General features: G+C 40.8%; 1 protein-coding gene across 1 annotated transcript in view; it reads left to right on the top strand.

Moving 5' to 3' along the window:
* Window positions 1-23,436, top strand: part of RANBP9 (RAN binding protein 9) — a 71,456-nt gene that overhangs the window by 7,106 nt on the left and 40,914 nt on the right. The window contains exon 2 of the mRNA XM_018039009.1: window positions 7,000-7,111. Within this exon, the coding sequence (XP_017894498.1) occupies window positions 7,000-7,111 (112 nt within the window). The remainder of the gene's footprint in view (window positions 1-6,999; window positions 7,112-23,436) is intronic.

Here is a 23,436-nt window from a genome sequence, read left to right as displayed (position 1 = left end):
AATACGCACTGGCCCTTCGATAACAGTGAAAGAGGCCCCCAGTTAGCAGTAAGGGAGTGGAGAGGACATAACCGCGTATAACGGTGGAGTCCCATTTGAGTCCCGTCTTGTGAGACAGGAGGCGAGGCAGTTTGCTCACTGAATTCAGATAGAGGACTTAGAGCCTGAAGTGAACGGTGAGGGTGTGAGCCATGTCCCTCATTCTGAAGATGTCTATGTGGTGTGGATATCGGTGGGGGTCCCTGCTGACGTTATTTGTTCACAGAGGTGACTGTTTGCAAGATGTTTGGACGTGTATTCGGCAAAGGCCAGCTGCCCGGGGCAGGAGTGGGGAAGATGGCTTGTAACGTTGATTTAGGCTGTGGTTTTGCTGCCTGTGATGGAAGGGTAGGCATATGAGGGAAATCAAGGCATTTGAGCGCTTTAAAATAATTACCACGTATATCGTCCTGAAAGAGGGAAAACAAACAAGAAAGAGTTCAGTGAGCTCAAGTTCCCTGGATTTTGAAGTGCAGAAGTGAGTTCTTTAGGAAGGGGAGAGGATAGGAGGGTGTGTCCTGGGGAAGACATCGACCTTGCTGCTGTAATGCCAGAATTGAGTTGCTGGGAAAACCTCATGTTTTCCACAGAGTCACACACTAAAAGTAACAGGGCTTTTGGGGAAAATAGGGCTGGGGCAGACCATTTAAAACCTGTGGAACTTTGTAATCAGAGCACTACAGAAATAACAGTTCTAATAAAATACAAGCCTGGTTAAATTCCCACTCCCGTGTGTGCCTGATATCACAGGCTGCTGAGCCCTCCTAGCGTTCAACCCGCAGGCTTGGTCTTCCCTGTTAGCGATGTAAGTTTCTGTTTAATCAGAAGCAAGCATCTGGGGGTTTCCTTGGTGGCTCAGTGGTAAGGAATCTGCCTGCCAATGCCAGAGACAGGGGTTCGATCCCTGATCCGGGAAGACCCCACGTGCCTTGAAGTAACTAAGCCTGTGCGCCGCGACTCCCGAGCCTGTGCTCCGGAGCCCGGGAGCTGCAGCTACTGGAGGCGGAATGCTCTGGAGCCTGTGCGCAGCAGCAAGAGAAGCCACTGTGGTGGGAGGCCCTCACACTGCCCTGAGGAGTGGCCCCCGCTCTCCGCAGCTGGAGAAAGCCTGCGCAGCAGTGCGGACCCGGCACAGCCGAAAATAAATACATAATAAATAAAATCAGTATTATTTTTAAGGTGAACCTTAATACGTGCATTCCCCCCCAGACTTTAAGCGTTTTCTTTTGTATTGGGCTATAGCCAATTGACAATGTTGTGATAGTTTCAGGTGACTAGCAAAGGGACTCAGCCATCCATACACATGTATCAATTCTCTCCCACACCCCCCTCCCGTCCAGGCTGGCAGATAAAGTTGAGCAGAGTTCCACGTGCTGTATAGGAGGTTCTTGTTGGTTATCCATGTTAAGGATAGCAGTGTGTACAGGAGCTTCCCAAAGTCCCTTACTCTCCTAGCCCCCATGCTGCAACCATAAAAGTTTGTTTTCTGAGTCTTTCTGTGTTGTAAGTTCATTTGTATCATTTCTTTTTAGATTCCACATATAAGGGATGTCAGTCAGTGTTTCTCCTTCTCTGTTTGACTGACTTCGCTTGGTATGACGCTCTTTGTCCAACCATGCTGCTGCAAATGGCATTGTTTCGTTCTTTTTAATGGCAGAGTAATACTCCATTGTATATCTGTTCCACGTCGTCTTTATCCTTTCCTCTGTCGCTGGACGTTTAGGTTGCTTCCGTGTCTTGGCTGTTGTAAACAGTGCTGCAGTGAATATTGGGGTGCGTGTTTTTCTTTTGGATCATGTTTTTCTCTAGATACGTGCCCCCGAATAGGATTGCAGGTCAAATGGTAGCTCTATTTAAAGAGCTTCCATGTTATTCTCCATAGTGGCGATACCGATTTACATTCCCACCAACAGTTGCAGGAGGGTTCCCTTCTCTCCACACCCTCTCCAGCATTTGTTATTTGTGGCTTTTTTGATGATAGCCATTCTGAGCAGTGTGAAGTGATGTCTCATTGTCGTTTTGGTTTAGTACATATTTTTAAAAAATTACTTGGGAGGAAGGTTGGGGGATCCCAGTATAGAATGTGAAATGTAACAAAGCAATCTAGCTATATTGCAAATATATGGAACAGTCTCAGGAAAGGAGGGAAAAGGCGCTGACCTGAATAAACAAGTTACTGGAAATCAGTGGAGTCTGTAAAACTGAAAAAGGTAAATGAAAGTAGATAAGCGCCAAATTCTTGTTGATAAGCTGTACCTCAGGGGGATAAAACAGTTCTGATACTATTATCCACGTAAACTGGAATTCAACGATTAATCAATGGATGGTGGACAGTGGGAGCTAGGTTTCTCAGCATTGAAGTGGTTGGAGTGATCGATGTGGTCATGGATTAGAGTTGGTTGTCTAGTTTAATATTTACACAGATAGTTACATAAAAAGTATGGATGTGTATAGTGAAATGGAAGTGTTAGTGTCCGACTCTGCGACTCTATGGACTGTAGCCCACCAGGCACCTCGGTTCATGGGGTTCTCCAGGCAAGGATACCAGGGTGGTTGCCATTTCCTTCTTCAGGGAGTCTTCCCAACCCAGGGATCAAACCCATGTCTCGTGTCTGCTGCGTTGGCAGGTGGATTCTTTACAGCTGTGCCTGGGAAGCCCAGCAGTGAGCATACCTGGTACCTAGATCTTGGATTCTACTGCCATTTGTCCATAAGAGGAGCCAGGGCTCCTTAGAGAAATGACTGATTCTGGGACTGGGGCAGGAAATAAGCCAGATGAGCTTCCAGCATCTTGCATTGCCAGAAAGGAACAAACAAGAACAAAACACAAATGGAGGTGTATCAGAGTGCCAGAGCAGCCAACTGGAGAGGCGCCCCGTGGCTGAATGGGGCTTAGTGGAGCAGCAGAGGGCATGAGCTGGCCTCGAACTGTGACCCGAAGTGTAAAATAAGCAGGCGTGAGATGCGGGAATCCAGGCGGATATAAACAGAGAAGGGGTACTGTGGCACTTTCGGTCTGTGCTGCTGTCGAATTTTTCCCAGATGGCTTAATATGGTGGTTAGTATAGCAGTTTCTGAAGCCACCAAACACCAGGGACAATAGGAATACACTTCTGGAGGAATCCCAGCTCTTTTGATTTTATGGGCCTTTTGTACATTGCTAAAATTTTCCCTTTAATTCATTAATGTACTGGGAAAAGCTGTTATGAACTGAATGACTTCTTTATTATGCTGACATCATTCCCATATTTATCAAGTGCATGTGAGCTAATTTGTATTCAAGAAATGTGTTTAGTAGCAAGACAGACTTTATTAGAATTTAATGTTTCTGCCGTGGAGTAGTTTCAGGTGATGTCTGAATCCAGAGCGTGGCTCCAGGAAGAATGGTCAAAATTAGAGTGGAAGTCCATGGGGAAAAGAGAGGTCCAGGAGTTGAAGTGCAGAAACAATAAAATAATCACATATGAGTGTTATGTGTATGAATGTTGTATGGAGGGCCTATAAACAAGGTTAGACTGAGTCAGAGAGATTAGAGACAGAACAGTTGAGGAAGTAAAGCTTGAGCTGAGATAGAAAGGCTGAGAAGGAAGGGCACCGCTCTGCAGCTCGAGGGAGTTGTGTGGGCACCGCCTGGCCTGGCCAGCGTGGCTGGAGCTGAAAGGAAGAGGTGGGAAACGCAGAGGGAGGGAGAGGTCAGACAGGGTTTTCAGGAAGTTTATCTTTTTCTTGGCTGGAAGGGGAGGACGTTAGTTGTGCTGAAGGCTAGTGGTACAAGGAAGGCTAGGTATGTTTTCAGAACGGCACTTAGCTGCTCTTTGGAGAGTGGCGGATTCTAGGCGTGGGGGCTTTATTCAGAACGGTCCAGTTAAATGCAGTCAGCAGGTGGTGTGCAAGGGAGAAACTGACCTTGCTAGCCTTAGAATCCTGAAGCAACACATGTATTTTCTTCTTGAACCATCTAGAAAACACTTAACCTTGAAGACTGTGGTTTTTAAAATGTGCACTTCGGTAGTGTGAGGTTGTACTTTGGTCACCACAAAATTTAAGGTAATATATTTCCTGCCGACAAATGTTATTAGAAATAGGCCCTATGATATTACTAGTCTCACCTAAAAATAGTATGCATCCTTTTAATCTTACATCGCGCCTTTCTCCTGGATCTTTACCTTTTAAAGTTAATTTTAAAATGAAGCAAATCCTTTTCACCTTTACAGAATTTTTCTATAGTGTCTTGGTAAAACATAATGAATATACTAGTCTTGGAGATTTAAGATTGTATAATTCTTTACAGTTATTTTTGCACAGTAGTAAAATGTAGGGGATTTTAATTCAGACATGGATTTAATGCATGATTCTACCAATTCGGGGCAAGTTACATTACCTCTGTAAGAATTTCTTCATTTTTAAAAATGAGATTGCTGCTGCTGCTAAGTCGCTTCAGTCGTGTCCGACTCTGTGCGACCCCATAGATGGCAGCCCTAAATTATACCTATTTCACAGATGTTGAATGAGAAAAATCTATACAAAAGCACCTAATGCTTTGAGAGATTGTTTATGCTCAAGTATTAGTTTTCTTTTTCTTTTCTCATAGAAGTAGCTTAAATAGGAGGTGGGAGTACTTCTGAAGTGATCCCAGAATGCCATGGTAACTAAATCCTTCCTGTGAGTTCAGAGCTCACTCTGGATCAGGCTTCTTGAATTAAAATCCCAGCGCAGATCCTGGTTTGGGACTCTCACTCAGCAGTGAGACCTGAGTTTCTTCCTTTGGCTTCCTCAAGTGTGAAATGGTAATAAATAGTACCTACTTCATGGGTTGTTTTGAATATGAAATGAGCTAATAAACACAGTGCTTTTATTTGCTTATTCACCATTTTCAAAATTGAAGTACAGTTAATTTACATTGTGTGTGTGTGTTAGATGCGCAGCATGTAATTCAGTTATACGTTCATATAAATTTTTTAGATTCTTTTCCATTGTAAGTTATTACAAGATATTGAATATAGTTCTCTGTGCTATGCGATAGGTCCTTGTTTATCTGTTTGATGTATGGTAGTGTGTATATGTTAATCTCAAACTCCTAATACATCTACCCCAGCCCCATCCCTTTTGGTAACTGTAAGTTTGTTTTCTATGTCAATACAGTGCTTTTAGAATGGTGCCTTTCACATAGTATTAAATATATGTCATCTATTATCACATACTGTTATTAAGTATAGTTTCAGATTCCCTTATTGAGCACGCCTCTTCAGAAAAGCCAAAACTAAAATAAAGGCTGGTTGATTTAGGACTCCTGGGTTAATTGGGGTTTCCCTTAGATTTATTTTTAGCTGTCTAAATTCTAAAAAAGCTTTTTCTTTACATGACCTTTTCCCAGGCAGCTCAATTATTTGAACATAATTTTACTGTGGAAGATGTTTTGCTGAAACGATAATTTATAAAATTTCAGTTTTTAAAAAGTGATTAGCATATCATTCTTGAGATTTGTGCTGTTATATTTTTCTTCCGCTTAGCTCAGTGTAAATATTACCTACTTATGTTAAAGCATTTTTATCAGCATCTGTACATTGCCACTTCCATTGTTATCTTCCTAGCTAAGTTGATCACCTCTCAGTTGTCCCCTGGGCTGAAAACTTGTGTACATAATATGTATACTTCAGACACCTATGAATGGTTGTAGACTAGAGTGGCTGAGTTCATTCTGTTTCTTTTAGGCCATGTGACCATGTGCTAATTTGCACTGCAAGTGTACACTCAACTGTTTAATGATAGGATATGCATTGATAATTTGACAGAGCATATGGTAAGAAAAGATACGATCTCATTGATGTGTGATGGTTATTGTATAGCCAATATAATTTTTGACTTAAAAGAGAGGTTTAATTTTAAAACAATCATGTTAAATTTAAGAAGTGGAATTCTGCTACCCACGAAGGTAGTGGTATAGTCTGACTGGAAGATTGATGACTGTACTGGGTGAAGCATATCTAACTGGAACACCTGAGTAATGACTTAGAGCTTTATTTCTCATCAGCCCTTTTGGGGATTGTGGGGCTTGTCTCATTCACTCTGAGTACTTTCTGACATGCTGCTTCAGCTTCTGTCTTTATTCTCCTGGTGGTTTAATGGGCATATTTGGGCATATTTTCTCTTGCTCACATGGGTTTGTTCACAACGCTAGCTTTCAAGATAATTGTGTCTTGGGTGATAGACATAGTGGGGAATGTGATACTAGTGAATAAAATTCTCTGCGATTAGATTGAGGAAAATCTGATATGTAAAAGTTTAAAAGCCGTTGCCTGGTTTTGTCAGCAATAGTATGGCTTATTCATTTCCTTTCTTAGACAAGAAAAGACAGCTGGAGGGCAGACAGGCTTCTCGGTGGGCCGTGATGGGCCACAGAGCTCTTATGGATCAGCCTCTGTATAGAATTAATGATCAAAGTATGTCAAAGAACGGCTTTGTAAATTCTTAAAGTAAGAAAGCTGTTTCACCAATTCAATCTAATTGTATAAAAAATAGTCAATGATAGAGATGCTTCTGGTTTAAAAAGGTCATTTGGCAAAAATGTGTTGTTTAGGAATTTTACAAATTATATGCAAATTTAGATCTAATAAAATGAATCTCATTCTCATCATCTTCTTAAAGTGTGTCCTTTTGTCTCTTAAAAATATTGTCTACCTTAAAATATTTTATTTAATTTGCAAAAAGGATTACTGGGTTCAACGTGCTTATTAGATTCGGAAATTTCACTCAAACTAGTAACTGTGTGAAGAGTTCCATGTTTAACTTGTGCTATTTTGCATATTGGATTAATTGTGAGAAGTGTGTTACTAAATCTTTGATTATTTGTACTGATGAGAGTAGAAATGTATATATCATTCAAAAGCTGTGTTCGTTCCTGAGTTAAGATTTTCGTTTGAATATCTGTCTTGATCGTCTTTCTTCCTGTTCCTCATGCAGGTCATGGCAAAACCCCAAAAGATGCGGCGTCAGTTCGTGCCACGCATCCAATACCAGCAGCCTGTGGGATTTATTATTTTGAAGTAAAAATTGTCAGTAAGGGAAGAGATGGGTAAGTGTAAATTTTGGTGGGAAAAATTTGTTTATGGATAATTATTTTTGTTTTCATTCATAACCGTTTATGATATAATTGGGAGATCGGAATTTTTTGGAAAATTTTGATAATTGAAAGAGTGGAATCTGAGTATTCTAGTATAGCAGGTTTTATCTGGTTCTGCTTAAATACTCGTTGAAGTTAACACTTGAGTTGATAAAATTACCAGATTTTTCTGGTAGGTTTCTTGTTAAAACGGAGAATTGGAATAAAACAATAGAGAGATAATGACTTATTTTCCGTGCCTTTCTTCCACTGCCATTTTCTGAATTCCACTAGAAGTTAAATCCTCTCAAAGATAGTTAACCAAAACCAAAAGGTGATTCACAGATATTTTATAGGATTGGAGACTCAGAATTTTAGGTTTAGGTCAGGGAATGTATGTTAGTACACTCTCAGCTGTTTGCAAGGATTAGGATATAGTTTACTACTACTACTACTAAGTCGCTTCAGTCGTGTCTGACTCTGCGACCCCATAGACGGCAGCCCACCAGGCTCCCCCGTCCCTGGGATTCTCCAGGCAAGAACACTGGAGTGGGTTGCCATTTCCTTCTCCAACGCATGAAAGTGAAAATTGAAAGTGAAGTCACTCAGTCGTGTCCGACTCTTAGCAACCCCATGGACTGCAGCCTACCAGGCTCCTCCATCCATGGGATTTTCCAGGCAAGAGTACTGGAGTGGGGTGCCATTGCCTTCCAATTGACAACTTCGTGTGGCTGCTGGAACTAACTTTTGTATCATTGCTTTTCAATTTGGGATCAGTGATGTGTGGTGTGTACACAGCAGAGTACACACCTGTGATGTATACACACAGTATACACACCACTCTTTGTGTGTATACACGTCAGAGTCACTTAGGGGACTAATAAAAATATAGTAGTTTGGGTCTTACCCCCCGAGTTCCTTAATCAGTATTTTCAGGTGTAGACTTTGGACATGATGGACATTTTGAGGACACTCCACAGGGAATTTCGGTGCATACCTCTCTCTGAATGAGAGCTGATTATATAGACTCATTGGATTGGTCCTGTGGTATTTCCTGATAAATTCATTGTGGTATCAGAGATCCTTTAAAGCATCTCTAGAGTTGTTTGTCCAGTTCCCAAGGTGAGGTTACTAAAATGTGTAACTACCTGTATTTGAAGTGAGTCATTTCACCCCTTTTAGTGCTTCTTATGGGTTTAATTGACTAAATAAGTGTGTTCAGTAGATTATTTTTCTTACTTTATTTGCTGAACACTATCTACGTCAGCAGTATGGAAAGTACAAAGTGAAGCCTTGGATTCCACAGTAACTTTTTCACTGCTTCAGTTTTCCCAGGGTGATCAGGCCAAAGATAAAATCAGAGAAGCCAAGAGTTACGTGGTTGAGAGACCCCAGAGTGAAGTGGCGCGTAACTGGAACCATTTCTAGCTCTGCTGCACACTCACCCAGTTCCTTTATACTTCAGATTACATCATTAGCTCCATAAGGCTGGCGTTGCTCAGGATAATTCCCAGAATTCTCTTTACCTTTAATTCTACATACTCCGCATGAGCTTGACCTTACATTTTCATGGCTGCCGGTACCCTGACGAGTCTCAAATCTGAAACTGCATCTCAGGATATTCCCTTGAGCTCTGGACCAGGTGTTTGTATTTGAATGTCCCATAGGCATTTAAATTTAGCTTATTTAAAATCTTTTTCTCAACCGTAGCCTGGCTCATGGTTTCACTATAGCTAGAAACTTGCAGATTTCCTGCCTTTAACTTTCTCTGTCCACGTCTACAGTTTCTGCCCATCAGGTGTCGGTCGTTTGTGCCCTTAGTGACTGAGACCTCCCAGGTGCTCCCTGTTTTGCTCTCACTCCAGTCTATAACTGTTGTCCATCTTCCACCTGATACAGAACTGAAGTGTCCGTCCTTCTCTTTAGATTATTTAATACACTGGTTACTTGGAGAATAAAATCTAAAACTTCTTAGCAGGATCCTTCACGATGTATGACTAATGCCTTGCTGATGTTTTTAGTCTCATCTTTTTGTGGCCAGAATTTCTTTCATTTTTTAAAACTAGGTATATTTTATATGTAGTAAATCTTAAACTGTTTTAGCGTGCAGGTCTGTGAGTTTTGACAGATGTGTACAGTCTTGTAACCATCACCACAATCAATATATAAAACATTTCCATCACCCACCAACACCCAGATTCCTCCATATCCCTTTTCAGGCAACCTTTGCCTATCTCCAGCCCCTGGCAAGCACTGATTTGTTTTCTTCCTTTATAGTTTGCTGTTTCTAGGATGGTATATACATGGAGTCATGTAGTGTAAAGAGTATAGTAGCCTTTTAAGCCCGGCATCTTTCACTTAGTATAATGCTTGTGAAATTCATCCCTACTGTTGTATGTATTGGTAGATCAGTTCTTGTTACCGCTGGTTGTATGGAGGAACCAACCAGTGTCCTTACTCACTCTTCAGTTGAAGGACATCAGATTATTTCCAGTTTTTTTGGCAACTAGGAATATAGGCGCTAGAAACATTTATGTATAGGTTTTTGCATAAACGTGAGTTTTCACTTAACTTGGGTAAATACACAGGAATGGGATGGCTGGGTCGTTCGTTCGTTAAGTGTCTTTTTAACTGTATAACAAACTGCCGAGCTGTTTTGCAGTGTGGCTGTGCTGGCTTCCATTCCCACCAGCAGCGTGTGGGGTCCCGGGGGCCATGCCTCCGCAGAAGCCCTTGGTATTGTCAGGGTCGTTTTGTTTGTCTGTCTTTAATTTGCTACCATTCTAATAGATACCTAGTGGTTTCTTGTGATTTTAACTGACATTTCCCTAATGACCAATGATGCTGAAGAATCATTAATTCTCATCTGTCCTGTTTTTTTTTTAAACAAACTTAATAATTCTTTCACTTAATTTTAAATTAATTTCTTGTCAACAACTATGGACATGGTTAAGAAAGGATGTAACAGATACACTAAAGGACACTGAACTGGCGAGCACAGTTGAATGGAGTGCTTCTTAGGGCAAGTCTCATTTTAGCCTTCACCCTGATTAAATTTAAGGTCCTTATTTCTCCTCTCTTTCCTGAGCTGGAGGGCCTCAGAGTGAGGCACCCAGTTACTCTCCATTCCCACTTGCCTGCCAGTGTGGGCTTGGAGGGGCAAGCCCCAGAAGACAGAGAGGAGGCTGTTGAACAGAGCCAAGCCAATATAAAGTGACCCGACAGGAGAGGGATGGGACACACTGGAGGTTAGAAAATGTTACCTAACCAAACTGGGGTCCACTTGCCCAGCACCCAGCGGTGCCAGTCTTCTGACACCGGGTTGTGGTGAAGAGCAGTGTTTAGTTTGAGCACAAAGCCAGGAGGATGGGCGGCTTACGCCCCAAGACCCAAACTCCCCAGTGGCTTCCGGGGAGGTTTTCTAAAGGCAGCATTAGAGGCGAGGGCTGCAGGGTGTATGCTCAGCCTGTGGGCTTTCCTCAGGTGTGGTGAGATAACAGGGTGATGCTTTGGGAATCTTAATCATCAGCCTTCTGGTTCCAGCCTGTCCCGGGTCAGCACATAGTCACCATCCACCTCCTGGGAGGGGTGGGGGGTCTCAGTTGCCTCAGAACACCTCAGAGATACTCGTCAGATTGTTACGTGCATCCCTTGAGGGAGACTGGGGCTCTGTTTTGTCACTGAACTAGCAAGCTGTCATTACTTTTTCTGAATGACCGCTTTTCATTTGTTTCTGCATTCCCTCACGTCCCTAGTTAGTAACTGCTTGAATCTGCTCTTCGGAACTCAGGAAACATGGAAGGGCTTTCGTGCCCGGGAAGGCCTCACAGGGACCTCCTGGGTTTCAGTCTCCCTTTTTCTGATACGTCTCATTCTGGAGGGGAAGAGGGGTGAGAACAGAAAGGGAATCAAGTTTTGGATAGAGCGGTTAACCGTCAACCTGGCAAGAAATTAAAAAATGAATTTCTCTTGTCCCTTTCCCCATTTGCCAAGCTTATTAGCTAACTTAATACTCTTCCAGTCTGGTTGACAGGTACTTTTTTTTTGGTGGCACTTTCTCCTTCCCGAAATAAGATCGTGCCTTTATCATGCTTCCTTTCCTTTGAGGGCAGACAAATTATAGTACCTATACTGCTGTAATTGTCACTTATTGATCCAAGGATAAGGGACTCTTATATTTCTGTATTCCAGGGCTTTATTTTTAGCTGGCCCTCATATGAATGAACAAATGGATAGACGGGAAACAGTACCTACCGCCTGTTTTTTGGTCTGATTTTGTTTATTTCTGGTGATCTTTCTTAGTGCAGTTTTAGGTCCAACCCAATGCTTTTGGAAGCGAAGAACAAACAGTTCATTTTTGGAACAAAAGCAAGTCATGTAGCTTATTTTGGCCAAGTAAGGTCAAGTGGGCCTTAGAAAGCATCACTATGAACAAAGCTAGTGGAGTTGATGGAATTCCAGTTGAGCTCTTTCAAATCCTGAAAGATGATGCTGTGAAAGTGCTGCATTCAATATGCCAGCAAATTTGGAAAACTCAGCAGTGGCCACAGGGCTGGAAAAGGTCAGTTTTCATTCCAATCACAAAGAAAGGCAATGCCAAAGAATACTCAAACTACCGCACAATTGCACTCATCTCACATGCTAGTAAAGTAATGCTCAAAATTCTCCAAGCCAGGCTTCAGCAATATGTGAACCATGATCTTCCAGATGTTCAAGCTGGTTTTAGAAAAGGCAGAGGAGCCAGAGATCAAATTACCAACATCCGCTGGATCATGGAAAAAGCAAGAGAGTTCCAGAAAAACATCTATTTCTGCTTTATTAACTATGCCAAAGCCTTTGACTGTGTGGATCACATTAAACTGTGGAAAATTCTGAAAGAGATGGGAATCGCAGACCACCTGACCTGCCTCTTGAGAAACCTGTATGCAGGTCAGGAAGCAACAGTTAGAACTGGACATGGGACAACAGACTGGTTCCAGATAGGAAAAGGAGTGCGTCAAGGCTGTATATTGTCACCCTGCTTATTTAACTTCTATGCAGAGTACATCATGAGAAACGCTGGGCTGGAAGAAGCACAAGCTGGAATCAAGATTGCCAGGAGAAATATCAGTAACCTCAGCTATGCAGGTGACACCACCCTTATGGCAGAAAGTGAAGAGGAACTAAAAAGCCTTTTGAGAGTGAAAGAAGAGAGTGAAAAAGTTGGCTTAAAGCTCAACATTCAGAAAACGAAGATCATGGCATCTGGTCCCATCACTTCATGGGAAATAGATGGGGAAACAGTGGAAACAGTGTCAGACTTTATTTTTGGGGGCTCCAAAATCACTGCAGATGGTGACTACAGCCATGAAATTAAATGACGCTTACTCCTTGAAAGAAAAGTTATGACCAACCTAGATAGCATATTCAAAAGCAGAGACATTACTTTGCCAACAAATGTCCGTCTAGTCAAGGCTATGGTTTTTCCAGTGGTCATGTATGGATGTGAGAGTTGGACTGTGAAGAAAGCCGAGCACTGAAGAATTGATCCTTTTGAACTGTGGTGTTGGAGAAGACTCTTGAGAGTCCCTTGGACTTCAGGGATATCCAGCCAGTCCATTCTAAAGGAGATCAGCCCTTTGGAAGGACTGATGATAAAGCTGAAACTCCAGTACTTTGGCCACCTCATGGGAAGAGTTGACTCATTGGAAAAGACTCTGATGCTGGGAGGGATTAGGGGCAGGAGGAGAAGGGGAGGACAGAGGATGAGATGGCTGGATGGCATCACCGACTCGATGGATGTGAGTCTGAGTGAACTCCGGGAGATGGTGATGGACAGGGAGGCCTAGCGTGGTGCGATTCATAGTGTGGCAAAGAGTCGGACACGACTAAGCGACTGAACTGAACTGAAGGTCTTTCTGGAGATACATTGAACTGTTATCAAGAGATACAAGAATTCCTTCCTAAAATCCTAACATTGTTGTGAAGATTTAACCAGAAAGAGCTGCTGTCAGTTTTCTTTGATTTGCGGTGATATATGTTCATCTGAGAGTTTATTATATTTAATTTAAAATTGAATTTTTTTTAAGCAATGTGTTTATCCAAGGTAAATAAGTATTTGGATCCAAGACGGCAGTTTTCTTAAGAGAAATTGTCATTGTAGGAGGCTTTTTCATAAAGTGGCAGGAGTTGGGTATGAATTGCTCTTCAGTTTATTTGTAAAATGCATGATTTCTAGGTTGCCTTGGAAAATTAGGAATATGACTGTGATGATTATTACTTGTATTTCTTCATTCCATAAGAAGTGAGGCTTGAAGGAAGCTCCTCTTGTTGAATAAAACAATATGTTTTGCTTCTTGCCTTGGAGTTTCATTTATTTTCAATTTCATTTAAATGTTTATTTTCATTTAAATGTAATTTTTTTGTATGTTCAGCAAAATAAGCTTACTTTATTAGGGCAGAATCACCAGTCTAGATTTTTTAATTTAAAATGAATTTCTAACACACTTTGCAACCAGAAAATTAAGTCACATTATCTGCATAAAATCATTTTTTAGGAGACATATTTAAAGGGTATATATTTACTTTATGTTCTTGTTAATTCTTATTGATAGGATGAATTTCTAATAGACTTTGTCTCATGAATGTACTTTCAGTTCAGGAATTTCATTCAGGTTTTAAATTATGCATACTAATAGAGGCAGTGGAGATTTAATTATAAATGTGAGAGATAATAAAATTTTTATTTGGAAATTTTTAGAATAATTTATTATGAGTGTGATATTTTTAGCTCTTCAAACAAAATATTGATGCCATTCTGCCAGTGTGATTCAGGAGAAATCAGCAAGTAATCCAGTCTCTGTTCTGTTCCTAGATTCTGCTGATAATAAAATGTAGTCTTCAGAACATTCCTTCTATGCTTCCTGACTTTTCTGGATAATTTCCTGGGGTAATAGAAAAGAAATCAAAGGTCTTTTCCCCCACCTAGCCTTAAAAAGTCTTTCCTTCTAGTTTCTGTTGGTGATAGCAGTGAAGGGAAACACAGACGGAAATCAAATGAGCAATATATTTATTAACATAGTGAATTTAATGAACTGAACAAGAGTGATATATGGTGTACCAGGCACTCTCAGCAACTGAGTGAGTTTAAATAAGAACTTATTTGTTTCTGCATTCTTCCTAGATTCTAGTAGAGAACCAGGCAGCAGCAGCCCAGTAAATGCATTGAGTGAGCCAAATGTGGATTCGTGTCCTCAAGGAATACAGAGTTCAGTATATGGAGGGGACAGTGGTGCAGGGCAGGGAGAGGTATGTGCGAATAACTCTAGGTGAAGACATACTAAGTGTGTAAAGAATGAGCGACTATATGGGAAAACTGAGGAGATGATGATTCTAGCTCCAGGAAACAGATTTATAAGGGAAATAGTATTTGATAGGCCTTAGAAAATGAGTTAGAATTTGAGACACCTTGTTGGGGAAGAATATTCCAGACTGTGCCAAGTGGGAGGAATGGAACCGTCTGGTGTCTTTGGCTGAGGTACCTGACCCAGTACTGGTGGCGACTTGAGGGCTTATAGTGAAGAGTTTACAGAAGTATGAGCGGAGTTGGAATCGGATCTTGGAGAGCCTTGATGATAGTTCTGTGGGCGGATACTCTGTAGGCAGAAGAGGGCCTTCAGTCTTCTTGAATCAGGCAGTGATATTTTATCTGTTTAGAAAAACAGTACCGGGTGGGGAGGGGATACAGTGTGGAAGAGAGCCAGAGACGGGAGTGAGGCTCTGAGGGTGTTGCCTAGGATTGAATTGTGATAGAGGTTAAAAAGAAGAGAGGAAGAAGAGGTAGTTCCCCTTGTTGGGCGCCTCTTACGTACCAGCTGCTATGCTAGGAACCCAGGGTTTACAAGGATGTGTTGGCTGAGACTGGGTCCCTGCCTTCCAGATGTGTGTCGGTAAGATGAGAAGTGAGCATGGCAACACATTATAACATGTATAATAATAGCTGTATGGACAAAGTAGAGAAGTGTGGTGGAGAAAGTGACCAGCTCTGTTGGAAGATGGGGTGGCAATCAGGGAAGCCTCTAGAAAGTGCATGTAGTTGTGGAAGAGGAAGAAAGCCGAACACAAGTCTCTCTCACTTCCCTGTCCTTCAGCCACCTGCTCACCCTCCTTAGACCGGTTTCCTAGGAATCCCTCCAGAGTTCGTCCCTGAGCAGAGTTTTCAAAGACAAATAGCTGCTTTAGAAGCTGATTTAGTTACTTTTGCTAAAATACAGTTAAGTACTTTGGGATTAGAAAGATGGAGATTTGGATATTGGCTCTGCCACTAATCGGAGCTTCCCTGGTGGCTCAGACAGTAAAGAATGCCCGCAGTGTGGGAGGCCTGGGTTCGATCCCTGGGTAGGAAAGATCCCGTGGAGGAGGGCATGGCAACCCACTCCAGTATTCTGGCCTGGAGAATCCCATGGACAGAGGAGCCTGCTGGGACTGGGACCCCATAGTTAATGGGGTACAGAGAGTTGGATTTGACTGAGCGACTACATCACTTTCACTTTTCTGCTACTTACTAGTTCTGTGTCCTTATACTTTTTGACAAACTTTTTTTTTCCCTTTTCTGTAAAATGGAAACAGTGCCAACCTCATAGGGTTGGAAATAGTTCGGGTAAAGCAGCTATTGCAGTGCCTGCTGCGAATCCTTGATGCTGCTGTTGCCGATGGAGAAAGAGAAACGCAAAGGTTTGTGGCAGGAATGTGTCTAGGGTTTATCATGAAGGGACCTCTAATGGATAATCTCTACCTATTAGGTGCTAGTTTTAATGGGGAATGATAACGATTGGATTTGCATGTTGGGACGGTTACTCTGTTACAGAAAAGAGAGGTCTGTGAGACACAAGAGGACCAGTTGGGCCATTATGATTTTGAATTGGCTTAATCTGTGTAGTGGAGTTAGTGACAAAAATAGATGGATTTGTTAGCTCTTTAGGACTTTAAAGAAAACGAAGAGGCTTGATTAGGAAGTGGGGATAGTAAGGGTAGCTGTTCAAAAGCAAAGAATGAAGTGTGGTGACTGGGACAGTCAGTCAGATAGATGGTGCTGTGACTGAACATGATAAAGAATACTGGAGGGAAGTGGAGCTTTGAAATTGCAGATAATGGGAACAGTGTGAGACATCCAGATGATGAATTAATAGTAGGGCTTTGACTAAAAATAAATGGGATTTAGGAGAGAGAAAAGCTGTCAGTGGATTTTAGAGTCCTCAGAATGTAAGTTGTTGAAGCCATGAGGATTGATATGATCGTCCAAGTATGTGGGGTAAAAAAGAGGAGGCCAGAGGATGGACATCTGAAACACCTCATTTATAGGAAATGTAGAAGAGTGTTAATAGCTAAGAATTCTGAGCAGGGATGGTCAGAGTCAGAAGGAAGGTTGTGAAGAGTCCTGGGTGTTAGAAGCCAGGGAGGTCAGTTTAAAGGAGAACTGAAGTGTCTGCTGGTTGGTCACTGGGGAGGTGGTTAATCCTTGTTCTAGCAAATTCCTTAAAGTTGGGGTGAGAGGGAGTGCGTTGTGTTAGAGAGTTAAGAGTATGGGACGGAGTTAATGGAGCTGCCTCGCTGTGTGGCTGTTATGGGAAATAGTCATTTTCTGTCCCTTCAGAAAAATAGGAAGAAAATTACATCTTGTATAAATTCTATTAATGATTCGACTTGTTTCCTTCCAGTGTTTATATATACACTTTTATTACACAGCTCTACTCTTCCTTAAACAGTTTTATAGCCTATTTTTATTATTGATTTACTTACTATGTATTTTTTAACCTGCTTACAGGTGTAAGCCTTTTGCTTTAAGATTAAAAGCTTTGGTCATCTTTCTTCTTTTCACTTTATTTTTTTCCTGCAGTATCATCTATTGTATGTGTATTAAGGCCCATCCATAGCTGTTCTCCTCTTGTTATTTAAGTTGTTTCTCTAATTTTTCGATATTCTAAAAAATGTTTTGCATTTGCGTATTCGTGTTCAATGATTTTTTTTTAAATCTTTCTTAGGAAAGATTTCTTGAAGTAGAATTAATGTATCAAAAGAAGGAGTATGTACACTTTTAGATACATGATGCAATGGCCAAATTACTCTCTAGAAAAATGAGTTCAACTTCTGCTTGGGTAGGAGAAGCTTGGTCATATATGTAAATTAAGGAGAGGGAGTCACTGGGGAATCCAAGGCAAGTTGAGGAAACAAGCTCCTTTACTGACAGAGTGGGGTCGAGGGGTTAAATATGTTAGGAATGTGGGCTGGAATATGCAGTTGATTAGAAGAGAAACATCTCTGCTTTGGGGAGCCTGTCTTGACAGCCTTTGCACCTCCAAACTAGGTTAGACTCCTTTTATCTGCTTTCATAGCACTTCTACTCCCCGTCATAGCATTTCATCATATTCATAATTATTTATGTAAGATCTGTCTTCCTTGTTAGAGTGTGAGCTCCACTAGAGCACAGACTTTTGTCTTCTTTACAACTTAATCTCTGTTGTCCCACTCATAGTTACTTAGTAAATATACCTTGATCAGAGAAGTAAAAATGTTGAACTGTGAGATCTAAAACCATGAATTTGTTGTGACAGCAATTTACATATGTAACATTATTTTTCACTATGTACTCAGCTGGCTGGGGAGGAAAGTTGAATTGCATGATTGATGCAGAATGGAAAATTACAGTTTAGGAAGTAAGAAGAACAGTTGTAGTAGTTGAGGTTTACTGGTGAAGGAACTTTCAAACAGACAATTTTAGTTCAGGCTGGGTGAAGGAGAAATGAAATCAGTAAAGAGCCAGCAAAAAAATAGGCAGAATGGAGACATTTGAGGATTGCTGCTTCTCGTGAGGTTTGAGAGGAGGTGTGGTGGCATTTCTGCGGTGGCGTTCCTAGAGCTGCCAGGCAGGGTGCGCCAGTGACAGAGAGCCTACGTGAGGAGGAGGAGGAGGGCTTTGGGGACAGTTTTTTTCACTAATGTGTCCTCAGTGCACAGAACAATGTCGGGCACAGAACAGGGGCCTGGGTGCAGGTGGCGAGAAGAACAGCTTTTCCTCGGCAAACCCCAGCCCTGTGGCACGCGCCAAGTATAGGTGTTGGTGTTTACAAAATGGACAAGGGGAAGCTTGGGTTTTAGATACTTCTTTCCCTACGTTTTGAAACCACCAAAGATGCTTGGGAGCTGCATTTTTGATGGTGAGGAGGAATGTGTTATTTAACAACTGCCTAGTGAATGTGGGAAAGGTGCCCTAGAGATAAATAACCACCACGTTTCTTCAATTATTCTTGAGTTGGTTATCTGTCTTCAGTGTTGTTGAAATCCCAAGTCACCTCTACGTCTGCTCCATCACTTATTTTATGCCCAGCAAATGCATGTGGATTTTTTTAAAGAACATTTTCTCCAGTTGTAAGGTAATGTATTCTTCCAAGGAATATATATGTGTGTGTGTGTGTGTGTATATATATATATATATATATACATATATATATGTGTGTGTGTGTGTATATATATATATCTCATTGCATGCAGCATGTGGGATCTTAATTCCCTGATCAGGAATCAAACTTCTTCCCCTTGCATTGGAAGCCTATTGGAGTCTTAACCAGTGGACCACCAAGGAAGTCCCCTGGTAGTGTATTCTTATGCAAAAGAGAAAATCAGACAAATCCTGTGAAGTAGAAAAAAGCATAACTATTTTAAATAGCGTTTGCAGTCCTACCACTCATACTAAACTACAGTTGATATTTTGGGGTATATTCTGCCTTTTTTCCTTCTATTTAAACAGATTTTAACATTAGTCTAAGAATGAAAATTTGGTTTAAGATATATGCGAATCATGTGTATCACTACCTATACTTAATATGAGTTTAATTAAAAATTGAGAGACAATCCCATTTTAATAATGTCTTGAAGACACCCACAGTCTTTCAATACAGCATTAAGGTTGTATTTGTTGTTCATGTTTGGTCCCTGAATCGTGTCTGACTCTGTGGCTCCATAACTCTAGCTCTCCAGGCAAGAATACTGGGTTGCCATTTCCTTGTGCAGGGAATCTTCCCTACCCAGGCGACCAAACCCAAGTCGCCTGCATTAACAGGCGGATTCTTGAGCACAGAGCCACCAGGGAAGCCTGTTAAGCTTGTATAGCTTTGTCGTAATGAATCAGTTCAGTTCAGTCGCTCAGTCGTGTCCGACTCTTTGCGACCCCATGAATCACAGCATGCCAGGCCTCCCTGTCCATCACCATCTCCTGGAGTTCACTCAGACTCACGTCCGTTGAGTCAGTGATGCCATCCAGCCATCTCATCCTCTGTTGTCCCCTTCTCCTCCTGCCCACAATCCCTCCCAGCATCAGAGTCTTTTCCAGTGAGTCAGCTCTTCCCATGAGGTGGCCAAAGTACTGGAGTTTCAGCTTTATCATCAGTCCTTCCAAAGGGCTGATCTCCTTTAGAATGGACTGGTTGGATATCCCTGCAGTCCAAGGGACTCTCAAGAGTCTTCTCCAGCACCACAGTTCAAAAGGATCAATTCTTCAGTGCTCGGCTTTCTTCACAGTCCAACTCTCACATCCACACATGACCACTGGAAAAACCATAGCCTTGACTAGACGGACCTTTGTTGGCAAAGTAATGTCTCTGCTTTTGAATATGCTATCTAGGTTGGTCATAACTTTTCTTTCAAGGAGTAAGCGTCATTTAATTTCATGGCTGCAATCACCATCGTAATGAATATATTGTTACTTAGTCATATTTCAGTTATACAGAATCAGAAAACAGTTTGTAACCAGTCCGTTTATGTTTATTTCAGATATATTGCATGCTTGCTATTTGCCTACTGCTGAAAGCACTTACATAAAAGTAAATGTTCCAGAATAGAGAGATGTGATCTGTTAGTCCTGGACCTTCTGATTTTTTCTGGGTGATTTGGCACTTAGAGCGGTCATTCAGGAGGGCTGGTTGAGTTGTTTAAAGTGATGACAGAGTAGTAACTGGGAAAGAAGCACAGGCTGGCGTGGAGTTGCCCCTCATCCTAGGGCTGCCCGCTCTGTGATTTAGGTGGTGCGGGACCTCAGCAGCCTTCCTCGTGCCAAGAAAAGTTAATGCAGTGAACACCCACATACCACCTTAAGTTTAGAGTTAGGGTTTTGCTCTATTTGCTTTATCCCAGATCTGTCCATCCAGGAATACTTTTTTTATTTTTTTTTCTAAATGCATTTCAAGGTCAGAGTTTCCAAACCAGTTTTAATTCTCCAGTTTTACACTTGAATCTCTTTTCTTAGTCTGAAAATCTTGTTTGTAATCCTATTGACATGATTTTATTTGCTTTGTCCTAGAACATAACTATACATTTCTGAATGAACATACCAATACTATTACTAAAAGAATGTTGAATACCACATGGTTTTTTTTTTTACAGTTTCACACCAATTGACATTTTATTAGTTTCACTTGTTAAAATTTACCTTCGTTTATAGGGATTGCTTTTTTCTTTTTGATTTTTGTTTAAATAACACTTCTGAACATTTACATTGTTCACAAATTAAAACTGTACAAGAAGGCCCTTCACAGAAGGCCCCCCTTTACCCTGGTCTTCCCCCATAGGTAACCATTTTCACTGATTCTTGTTTTTTTTCTACTATTTCCTTTTGAACTTACAAGCGAATATGCCAGAGAAGACTATGAACGGATCTCACAATCACTGGTGACACTAATTGCCTGTAGATATGGGGAAGTGGTTATGTGGAAATGGGAGAGAAAGGAAGCTTTGAACATTTTCGTCACGTTTGAATTTTGTTTTTTTTTATTATGATGTGGTCTGTTTGCCTTTTCTTTTTGTTTTTGTTTTTTTTTTTTAAAGGTGGGGCATCAGTGTATTTTTACGCTTAGAAAATTAGTTTATAGTAATACCTGTAGTCTCCTCTTTAAAGATATTCTCTGTTGTGAGCAGTGATGGAATTAATTACTAACCTCTTTTGGACCTTCCCTTCCCGCTTTCCTAGAATCTTTTTATTGAGTTTTTCGGATAGCCAGCCTCTAGATTTCTTTGCTGGGGGAGCGGGGTGGGACTCTTTCCAGTCCTCCTCTTTATTGATTGAAGTATAGTTGCTTTACAGTATTATATTAGTTTCAGGTGTACAGCATAGTGAGTATTTTTTCTAGGTTTTACTCCAGTTAAAGTTATTATGAAATACTGGCTATATTCCCTATGCTATACAGTATGCCCATGTAGCTTATTTAGTGCATACATAGTAGTTTATACCTCTTCATCCTCTGTCCTTTATCTTGTTTTCTGTATCTGTGAGTCTGTTTATGTTTTGTTATATTTATCCCTTTTATATTTTAGATTCCATATATAAGTGATAACATATAGTATCTGTTTTTCTTTGTCTGACTTATTTCGCTGAGCTTAATACTCTCCAGGTCCTCCATGTCGTTGCAAGTGGCAGAATTCTTGGCTGCATAGCACTCTGTGTGTGTGTGACATCACATCTTCTTTATCTATTTATGTGACACTTAAGTTGCTCCCATATCTTGGCTGTTGGAAATAATGCTGATGTGAACATTAGGGTGCATGTATCTTTTAAAATTAGTGTTTTCATTGTCTTCAGGAGTGGAATTGCTTTATCATATGGTAGTCTGTTTTTAGAACTATTTTTTAATTGACTGCACCAATTTACATTCCCATGAACAGTGTACAAAGGTTCCCTTTGCTCCACATCTTTGCCATTATTTATTTGGGGTCTTTCTGATGAGGGCTGTTCTGACAGGTGTGATGTGATAGCTCACTCTGGTTTCGATTGCTTTTCCCTGATGACTAACAGTGTGAAGAACCAGCGTTTGATTTTTTTTATTTTCTCAGGTTTCCTGTTTTCAATTTCATTGATTTCTGCTCTGATTTTTATTATTTATTCTCTTCCTAGACTTATATTTTTCTTAATTACTGATTCCCTAAGATAGAAGCATAAATTATTGATTTTAGATTATTATAATGTTCAGTACTATAAATTTTCCTCTAAGTACCTTTTTTAAGCTGCATCCCACAAATTTTGATGTTATATTTTCATTTTTATTTAGTCTAAGATATTTTAAAATTTCTTTTGAGAAATCTTTGTGACCTTTTTGTTATTTAGCAGTGTGATGCTTAATCACTAAATAATTTGAGATTTTTCAGCTTTTGAGTTCTTGTTCAACTTCATTATTGGTTTCAGAGTGTCCCTTGTATTATTTCAGTTTTTAAAAATATGAATCTGATCTTTCCTGGTGACTGTTTTTGTGAACTTGAAAAGAATGTATATTCTGATGTTTTTAGATGTGAATGTCAGTGAAATCCAGTTGATGGATGGTGTTCTCTATATCCTTACTGGTTTTCCTCCTGCTCTGTCTGCCAGTTACAGATGTCTCCAGTTATAATAGTGGATTTGACTACTTTTCTGTGTAATTCTATCAGTTTTTGCCTCACATCTTTTGACATTTTGTTACTAGGTGCATCAACATTAAGAATTGTTCTGAAATCTGCTTTGTTTGAAACTAATATAACTGGTCCAGCTTCTTTTGATTAGTATTAGCATAGTATTAGCATAGTGTACCTCTCTCCATCCCTTCATGTTCACCTGTCTGCGTCTTTATAATGTAAAATAGGTTTCTTGTAGACAGCATCTGTGGGTCTTGTTCTCTCAGTAGTCTTTCAGTTTCTTTTGATTGTTGTGTTTAGACCTCTCACATTGAAAATGACTATTGTTATAGCTGGCGTGATATCAGCCTTGATTTTAACTATTTTATCCATTGCATTTGTTCCCTGTTGGCTTTTTAAAAATCTTTTCCCCGCTTCAGTGTTCATTTTTTAAAATGATTGCATTTTCTCTTCTATCTTGAGATAGCATGTATAGTTCTTTAGAAAATTTTATTGGTAGAGTTGCAGTAGACGTTTTCAAGCACTCTTAAGTCCATTTTCAAGTAACCCTTCACTGCTTTACAGGTGATGCAGATGCTTTCTGACAGATTATAACCAGTCGCTCTTCCCAGCAGTACCAGCTACGTCGCCGCTGCTTTTCCGCTTGCTTCTGAGCACCCTTGAAATAACGATACTGTGCGCAAAAGCCCGACCACTTGTAGAAGATGCACGCACATGACCACATACGCCAGACGCGTGGACTAACTTACGTGATTGGACATGTGAACGCACGTTTGCATCTGTTAGAGTTCGCAGCTTGAAGATTCATATGTAGGGGGCTTACTGCACATACTACCACAATAAGCTTCTTGTCCATCGAATCTTCTCACTCCCTCACTGCTGTTGAGTGT

The sequence above is a fragment of the Capra hircus genome, chromosome 23 (assembly GCF_001704415.2).
Source record: "Capra hircus breed San Clemente chromosome 23, ASM170441v1, whole genome shotgun sequence".
Classification (NCBI taxonomy): Eukaryota; Metazoa; Chordata; class Mammalia; order Artiodactyla; family Bovidae; genus Capra; species Capra hircus.
Note: the sequence above shows the minus strand (reverse complement) of the source record. Positions and strands in the feature narration are given on the sequence as shown.